The sequence below is a fragment of the Balaenoptera borealis genome (genome assembly GCF_965194805.1).
Source record: "Balaenoptera borealis genome assembly, chromosome: 1".
NCBI lineage: Eukaryota > Metazoa > Chordata > Mammalia > Artiodactyla > Balaenopteridae > Balaenoptera > Balaenoptera borealis.
This window is the reverse complement of record NC_138860.1, coordinates 28922058-28931311: the sequence shown is the minus strand read 5'-3', so window position 1 is coordinate 28931311 and position 9254 is coordinate 28922058. Positions and strand designations below refer to the sequence as shown.

The window sequence follows — 9254 nt, the reverse complement described above, 5'->3', positions numbered from 1 at the left end:
CAGAGAGATGCACACAGACACCACTCACTTCCTCACCACGCCCGGGGCCCCCACTGTCTGAGAGCAGGGGCTGCACACCATACTCTAATTGCCCTGTGTCGAAACCCACAGAATTGCTCACTAAAAAGTCATGAGTGTCTCACATACACTGGGAAATCTACTTGAAATGTAAACGTTTCCTCATTTTTTAAAAAAGATAACCGGCTGATTTTCATATTTTTTTCATGCAAACTCTGACCTTGGACACGCTGATCACTCGTTGTCCTGTCTTGGAAATCCTCCACAAGTAATCGTGGCTTAAGTTGGGTAGACAAGAGCCCTCTCTAGTTCAGGAAATCTCTGTTGGGGAGTGCAGAGCCCACTTGTTTCTCTTGAAGATGATTCTCACCCAGCCAGAGACCAGATGGGGGCCCGTGTCCCTGCATTACATTCCAATTCATCTCTTGAAGTGAAAACTGGGATTTGGTAGTTATCATTCTAGCCCTCTGTCTAGTCCCTACCATCTTAGTGACTTCACACTCCTGGAGGGCAAAGACCGTGTCTTAGTCATCTTCCCACACAGTACACAGTAGGTACTCGAGAAATGTCCTGTGCAATGTCACTATTTCCAGTGGTTTCTGACACCACTTCCTGACGTGGGTTAGACTACTTTGAACAGACGCATCCACTAGGGCAGGCAGCAGTATTCAGTACTTTCCTAACTTGCGACTCCCTCAACCCAATTTTCATGAGCTAGTTTTGAAACATTTATTCCTGTTTAAAACTAGGAGACGACATACACTAAATTCCCTCTTCCAGCATGTGGTAGGTGGTTTCCATGTGAAAATGCCTTTATATATGTTAAAACACATTGTCTGCATCTAAACATTTGGAGGTGTTAGCTTGTTATCATTTCACCAGGAATTTCTTAGGGACACTTGGTCTATCCACATCCTGTTTTCTTGTCTAGTTTTACTCACTGTAATGTCTGAGCAATTTTCAGTAAACAGATTCTGGCACGAATCAGTGTCTCCTTTCTCCTGTCCACGGGGCAAGAGATGGCCCTTTAGCTGTGTCCTGTCATCAGACCACCCTTATTTAAGAGACACGCAGAGATCTGGAATATAGCTTGTTTTCAGATTTAAAGCATTAAAAGAGTTCACCTTATATGCTTACAAACTTTTCATACAATTGGTTACGTACAATTTCTACATTTTTTGCATAAGAACTCTCTACAAAAACTTAGACAGAGGTAACTAAACCAGTGAGAAGACAAATCACATTGAAGAACATGATCTATTTAAACTTACTTTTTATTATCATTTTTTCCAGTTACCCAGCATGCCACAATCTGATTGCTGACCTGGATGAAACAGTGAAATAAATGATTTACAAAGAGATATTTACATTCATCTGATTTATACGTAAGATGCCACAATGCACCGCGACCTTCCCCGTGGACCCCACCTTAGACTGCGGCGGGCTGCATGGTCACCGCCACATTCGCTGCCGAGCGGTCCCTGCAGGATGGATGGGCTGGAGCTGAAGTCTGACACTAGATGAGGAGACCTCCTGGTGTATGTTTTCAGAAAAGGCTCGAAGTTATTATGTTTTTATATCTGCTCATTTGTATGCTCTGTTACACATGTGAATTTCAATAAATGAATTTTTTGAAGACTTGAAATGTTTCCTTTTTATCTTATAGTGATGAAAAAAACACACCAAAAAAAGGCACATATTTTAACTAGGATAAAGGGTATTAAGGACCAAACCTTTCTTCCTGCCATTCATGTTTCTTTCCCTCTTGGTGAGATCTATATATATTATCCTTCAACTTTATTTGCTTTTAATCAACATCCCACAAGACTCCATTATTTATCATCCTGCTAATTTGTGCACAATCAGAAGACACCAGGAAGCACTAGGCATTATCCTCTCCACCCTGTTAACAACAAAAACAGACAAAAAGCATCTTTGGCTTGGTGGTGTCATGTGTCTTCTTCAGTATGCAGTAATTGAGAGGAGCCTAAAAATGTACTCAGTGAAATTACAAAATTTACTTAGAGTTCTATCAAACATCTGTACACAGATCATCATTTTAGTTTAACATAGTATCTCTACTATACACAATTAAGCCCTCAAGTGCTTTAAAGTAATAAAAATGGGCACTGAAAGTGTTGTGTTGTCCTTGAGGATGACAGTGGAACACTAAGGGCAAGGCTGCAGTGGGGACAGGTCCCTGACCGCAGGCTGTTCTCCCTGGCACAGATCTGCCATCACCATCACATCACACCCTCCTCCTCCTCCTCCTCCTCATCACGGCCTCTCAGAGGGATGTGGATTAGGCTCTGGAGGCGGTGGGATGACACACCCGCAGAGACCATTGAGGCTCTTGAGCATGCACAAGGGTCAAGCCTGAAAGAATATAACTTCTATTCAGATTCAGAAGTTTTTTTGATTTCATCAAGTGTGCTAGACATAAAGGTTGTCACATAAGATATATTAATTGTCCCTAATTCTGTTTCAGGAACAGTAAATAAATTACACAATATTCTAAAAATAGCACCTTTAAAGAATTATAGAGGTCACTTTATGTTAGCCTCCTGGATCTGTCAACCCCAGTGGTTTTGAGAGAAGAGCACATGTGAGAATGCCCTCCAGTTTGGCTGTGTGACATACACATACATGCTTGACCAACTTTGGTCCCAAAGCCGTTCCTCTATCTGGCTTAGTCACAGGAGCAAAGCCAAGTTTCTACGATAGTATATAGGTTTATGAGGTAAAATCAGAAAAATGACCCTAGGTAAATCAGACTGTAGTCCAACCATCCTACCCATCTATTACCCACGTTTCACTTGGTTAATTTGCCATGACGTTTTAAAAATATACTCTAAGAAAGGAAGTATGCAGCGCAACACATTATCAGGAAGACATTACTGATGAGCTACATTCCTTAAGAATTCTGGGTCCAAACCACCTGGTGTGAGGACTATTAGGGGCTTAACAAATCTCAAAAAATACCTATTCTATCATCTCCAGCTTCACAGATCTCTCCTAAACCCATTGTTGGGAAGTCAGCATCCCCCCTTTGGAAGCAGCCCTTCATCAAAGTTTGTACAGTTGCATTACTGCCATTTTATTGAAGTAATAAAATAAATCTTGTGTGTGTTTTGAGCTACAAGAAATTTACATACTTTCCTGTCACATTTTATATAGAACGGGTTAATACCAGGTGACGCTATTAATCTTTTTTTTTAGAAAAGAAGAATATTTAATTTTCTGAGATTACAGAACCACATCCAACAACAATAAACAGAGAAGTAGCAGATTGACATAGTGCTTTATTTAAGCTGTCTGTACGAAGGAAAATAATGTGCATCCCTATCATATACGTGTAAAAATACTAAGGATGTACAGTGTACAAAAACAGTTTCTTGTAGTTATTTCACATCCTTGTGGGTCATATACTTAAGGAAATAAACAGTTTTAGTATGACCAACAGTAATAGTAATACAGTTTCTTGGGTTCATAGTTGCGTCTGCTTAAAATCCTTAACCAGATGACTAGATCTTGCGCGGATCTAATGAAAGAACTAGCAAGGTCAAGAAATGTCACAAACTATAAAGCTACAGGGAGGTAATTCAATTACCAATTTAGAGGTTTTCTTTTTATTTAAATAAATACTTTACATTTCATGCTTGCCTGTAATGCACTACCAGGAGCAAGATAAGGAAATTCTACTGTAGACAGTACGAACAGTAGCAGCAAAGTGTGTACACTGAGGTGTAGTAGAAAGACCCTGCAGTTAGTAAGGAAGGCCCTTACTTTGTACTCTAAGAGAAGCAAGTGGCCCCTGCAAGAACAGTCAGCTTTAAGAAGCTGGAAATCAGGTATGGGAAATGAAAAACACTGGAATAATGCTATGTAGTTAGTGTGGAAAGCAAAGCTGTGAGCAGCCCTGCCAAAAATCCAAGCAGAGATGGCCAATTTCCTCCAAGATGGCTGCATCATGGCAAGAGGCAGACTTCAAGGAAGTTGGTACAGGAAGGAGTCTGCAAAGCCAGAACTTCTGCTATTCTGACAGAGTGACTCCAGGGCCAGGCCTTTCCGTCCACCAGAATCCGAAACTTCAGCTATGGGCAGACATGAGGGAAGTTTTAGAATCTCCTTCTACACACATTTCTGTTTTTCTATTGTTTTTCCATGCCAGCTGACGGAGATCAGGGAGTGAAAGTAAGGGATTCTTAAAATCAAAGCCAACAACACACCCCGTGTGACGCTAACAGAATCTCGGAGGGGATACGGGACTAAGCCCCGGGCACCAGCTGGGGACGGAGAGCCAGCTGTGCAGAGTGGCCAGCCTGAGGCACAGTCAACGCTGTCATTAATCCTTAGGAAGTGTCCTTGGCCAAGGTCATGGAAATCACCTTAAGATTTGGGGGGGGGGGGGGAAACAACCCAAAACTATCCGTGTGCTTAGTGTATGGTGTACTTTCCCTCTGAAGAAATGAATGCTCTGAACACCAGCCAGTCTCAGCTTTCCTCTCTTCCTCTCACCTGTTTCTTTTTTATATAATGGATGCAAGACAACTTACAGGACATACCTTCTAGTCTACTTTCTTGTCAAAGTGAAACATTCAACATAATTCCAAGTGGAAAAAAAAAAAAGTTGAGCTATATGTGTAAGTAAGAATGAACTACCATTTTACTGTAACTTCCTACTCAGTACTAAGGATGAACTTCACTCAGGTAGAAATATGAAAAATTAGGATAAAATCTATGTCTGAATATGTCTTAGCTGCCTTAGTAAAATGCCCTTTAACCCCCTGTCAGTCCCAGTGGTCCACCCACTGCCAGCAGTGGTTTCATATCTGTAAACCCACACTTCCAGCGTCAAGAGGCTAAGACATCTGCATATGAATATGATTCATCCTACTTAGAAAGTCACTTGCTCTTTCATACAATGCAATCATAACACTACGTCATGCTGTAGTCTTCCATTTGGGAGCTGTCAGATAGTTTAACTAAAATACATCTCCACGATGGCTCCATGCAGTCAGGAGCCCCCTGGACTTCATAGGCTGCTTTGGAAAATGTCAGCTCCTAGCACCAAAGGGTTTAATCTGAAGATCATCATTAATGAAAGAGAAAGATGAGGTTTGCATACATGTCCCCTTTCAGTGAGAAATGTCGGAATTGGAGGACATGAGTATATACAGAAAAAGAAAAGTTGGAGGTGTTCTTTTTTGTTTTGTTTTTTCCCTGATGGCTTAATTCAGTGATAAATGTACCATGATCAGAATAAACACACCAGGTCCTTATCCTTTACTGCCCACTTCGTAAATACTTGAGATGTGTTCATTTTGCCAAGTAAAGTTCATTTCTTATCATCCAGGTCTCAATTTTCTTCATTACATTATGTTGCCAGGCCATCATAATATTTCAATTCTCAAAAGAGCAAATATAACATCCATTTGCTTCAACCCCTTGGCATGGATAGTTGGGGATTTCTCATTTTTAGCACCAAGGGGTTAAATGACAGCATCTCTTCTCCTAAAGCCAAATTCTAATCTATATGTACAATTTCAGAGCCTCATCAAAATTTTTTTTACATAGGAGAAAAAGTGCATGATTCTCATCGGCGTGTACATTCCTTGCACATAGGTCAAAAGAAACTGCAGTAAGTCTGTTTTATGTTAAGTTGGAGCTGCATTTGCTAACATGACATACAATTCTCATCACTAAAAAATAAATACTACTGCAACATAAACAAAATCATAAAAGGACATTCAAAGTTTTAACATCCGAGAAAAAGCTAATTCACGTAGAACTGAAAGTAAAAAATTAAAACAAATAAGGCAAACACCTGTTTACCTTGGTGTACAAATTTTGGTGAAAAGCAGGATCATTACACCTGTCTACATTCTTCAGCCATCAGAGGTGATAATATCAAGAAGGGAAAAAGGTTTCCAAGCACAGGGGAAATAAAACGCTCTCTGGTGCAAATCATATCATAGACCCTTTAAGTGACCTACTCTGCTGTGCATATGCTTCCTTCCTTGGTCGAACAATGTTCCTTTGCCAACAACTGCCTGTGAAATCTGGACATCCACATGTAATACCAGGCTTCCTCTGCAGTATTGAATAAGAATTTAAATTTATAAATGTATATATCTATCTTAATAGTTGTTCATTCCTTCTCTCAAATGCTTCCTAATGAATTCCAGTAGGATCTTACTGATACATAACCTATTTTACGCACTGATCTGATATGCTTTACTAAAATTTTGCATATGCACATCACCACGCTTCCACAATTGCTTTTTCTGAATTATAAACTAAATCTTCTTAGTCTAATTAGTTTTTGATTTATCGTCTAGAAAGTTAAAAAATGTACCTAGAATCGTTTAGCCTTCACTGTTAGGGAAAAACAAAAATTAAAAGACCAAAAGATGACAGTTGGTGCACAAATGAACAATGGTGGGCTCATGACTTCCAAAGATTGTAAAATTACCTCTTAAAGTTGCTATAATAGTAAGACAGTAGCAGCAACAGCATGAGACCTTAGACTGAGATACAATTTCATGCAAAAACAAAAGTCGAGTATGTCTGCATATATGTGTGTTCTCATGTGGGTGAAAGGCGGCGAGGGGCGAAGACCTTGGACTGGTCTGGGATGTCTGAAGGTGCTCCTGCATTTGTAAGAGCTAGGACTGCTGTGATGTCCAGGAATCATTTTCAGTCACAAATCTAAGATGACAGTGAAGTAGCAGAAGAGACTCATTCTCGCCCGCTCGCGGAGTAGGAGAACTGAGGGAAGTGCGGCCGCCTCTCATTGTCCATGCAATCCATACCGTCCTCATCATCTGCGGGCAGGAAACAGCTGTTTTAATTTTACATTAATGTTTTGCAACATAATCTCTGCTCTATATAGTTCTAACCCCTAACGTAATAAAGATTAACGGAGGCAATAGCTCCCAGAAACTTGTGTTTATCAATAAAACATAGGATGGACACACTTACTGCAAAAACTTTCTCACTTTCAAATACATGACCTATGAAGAAATAATACTATCAAATCATCTCCTTCAAGACACTAACATTTCAAGGCTCAAACTGTGAAAAACTATTGAAGAAGACAAGATTTTTAAAAATAAAAAGGAACAAATGATCTTCAATAACCTTCACTTTCATGAAAACATGCACGTCAAAATTACAAAGTCAAAGAATCCTAAGGCACCCAAAGTATCTGCCTAGAATCCAGTATCAATCTGTCTTCAGATGCTTTTGCATTTCTTCTTCATGGTGCTTTAGGTGTGATTGCAAAATAAAGCTTATTACGATTCCATTTCCTTTGAGCCCTTGATTACATGTTTAAGATTTTACATTCTTTATTCTACATCTAATATCTGCCTTAACTTACTGTTCCTAATTTTCCTATGATAAAACTTTAATGTAGAATAAAGAGAATAAGTCAAGGAAAGAGAGGGAAAGAGGCCAGCATCTAAGTATTAGTTCATCAGGAAACAAATGGGGAGACTTGAAAGGCACGGAAAGAGACTATTTCCATTTAAGCTGCTCCTCCCTTTCCTCTTCCCTGTTTTCTTGCATTTGAAAGGTTACAAAGGATCACCCAACCTCTTCCCATAACTATTCTGATGATTAAAATCTTGCAGTGTCAGAATGCTCTTCCTTATATGTGTCATGAATTCAGTCGCTCAGTCCACAACGTTCCCTGTGCATCTGTTCTGGGCTCTGCGCGAAGGCCCTCCCTGTGTCCTCGGGGCTCACCCCACTAAACCCCTCTGCTCCACTTGCGGTGCCTTTGGTCATATGCTGTGCTACAGGAAATAAGCGAGAGTCTTTCAAATACCCAAGCTTCTTCAAGCAAAATAATTCCACTTCCTCAAATTCATATAGGAAGTACATTACCAATTCTTTTAATTTTCCAACCTCTCCAGGGAGCATCAATTTCATGTAATAGGAGAAGGGATACAGGCCAGACCCCACTGCATCACAGGCACTGACCCTGTTACACAAAAAGAATGATGCTTTGCATTCCTCTGAAGAATAACAAACATTCATGCTCTTTTCTCACTGTTCTTTTCAGTATTCTATTTTTAATAGAAGATTCTAGAAATGGGATCAAGTTGCTAACCAAACTTTGTAGTCTTGAATGTACCAGAAAGTATCACTGTATTAGGTGGGACTCCATCTAACAAGTAGCATTTGAGGCTCCCTGCTCCATGTAAACCTCCCTCCTGCAAACAGACCTTTTAAACTATAGTCCTCATTTCCAGATAGTACTGTGATTTGGGGAAATCTCTGCCTCCTTATAAAATACCAGTTAGGTACCAAGCAAACCATCTTTTAGGTCAAACACCTTCTGCAGTATTTTCAGATATACTAAAGATGGTAGGAGCTGTGGATGGCATATAAAACCTCTGTAAAACTCTAAAAACTCTCTAGGGGAAAGGCAGCTAAAATCTTAATGTTCAGACTCTGACACGTGCCAATCACATTTCAAAGGAATAGTTTTCCCCGCTGGCAGCTTTGTTTTGCTGGGTGTGTTTGTGCACAGCGAACAGACAGCACATGTGGGAAGCCTGGTGTTGTCCGCCAGAGAAGGGCTTGCCCAGCTCGCTGGGCTGCCACCAGGCCTCGCACCAGGGCAGGGAGGCCTGAAGCCCAGGGCAGCCTGGCTCTCGACAGGAGGAGGGGTTGAGTTTCCTTTCCAAGGAGTATCGTTGCTATGAGGCTGCACTGTCAGCTGAAAGTTAAAAGAGAATCTTCATTCTGTCACTTTAGTAACAAATTAATCCCATTTCCCAACGTAAATCTATATCTTGTTGATAACCATGTGAGGGCCCCGCATCTGCATCTTCTTTAAAGTCAATTATATCACCCTCTCCCTCCATCTCCCTCCTGTTCTTCTGAGCTTGGCAGTAGTGAGGGGCAAGTCTCTGATCAAGGCCCCAAGAGGAGCTGCGAGTTGGGAAGGCACTGGGGCAGGAATGAGGGTTTCCCCTGGGCCCTCAGTGCTGTGCAGGCCAGCGGGGCTGTGGAAGGAGGAGAGCTGGATGCAAGTGACAGCTGACAGGACAGCCGGCTGCCCCAGCCAGGCCTTCACACCCAGTCAACGTATATAAATACGTTCCTGCACTGAAGGAAGGTTCAGAGGGAACAGTGATGATGATGGACATGAACTATGCAAAAAACCCCAAAGAGCACGCATCCGGGAAAAGAAAACGGTGATCAACCCTACATTCTACATC

General features: G+C 41.0%; 2 protein-coding genes and 1 long non-coding RNA gene across 8 annotated transcripts in view; 2 read left to right on the top strand and 1 right to left on the bottom strand.

Moving 5' to 3' along the window:
* Positions 1–1657, top strand: part of SDCCAG8 (SHH signaling and ciliogenesis regulator SDCCAG8) — a 272072-nt gene extending 270415 nt beyond the window's left edge. For both annotated transcript variants that reach the window (XM_082340482.1, XM_082340479.1), the window contains one exon: positions 1312–1657. In XM_082340482.1, the coding sequence (XP_082196608.1) occupies positions 1312–1363 (52 nt within the window). In that variant the 3' untranslated portion in view covers positions 1364–1657. The remainder of the gene's footprint in view (positions 1–1311) is intronic.
* Positions 1–9254, top strand: part of LOC309605611 — an 867207-nt gene that overhangs the window by 535582 nt on the left and 322371 nt on the right. The gene's annotated exons all lie outside the window — the stretch shown is intronic.
* The window catches only part of AKT3 (AKT serine/threonine kinase 3), a 387341-nt gene continuing 381387 nt past the window's right edge, over positions 3301–9254 (bottom strand). For all 5 annotated transcript variants that reach the window (XM_082340891.1, XM_082340893.1, XM_082340892.1 and 2 more), the window contains one exon: positions 3301–6845. In XM_082340891.1, the coding sequence (XP_082197017.1) occupies positions 6760–6845 (86 nt within the window). In that variant the 3' untranslated portion in view covers positions 3301–6759. The remainder of the gene's footprint in view (positions 6846–9254) is intronic.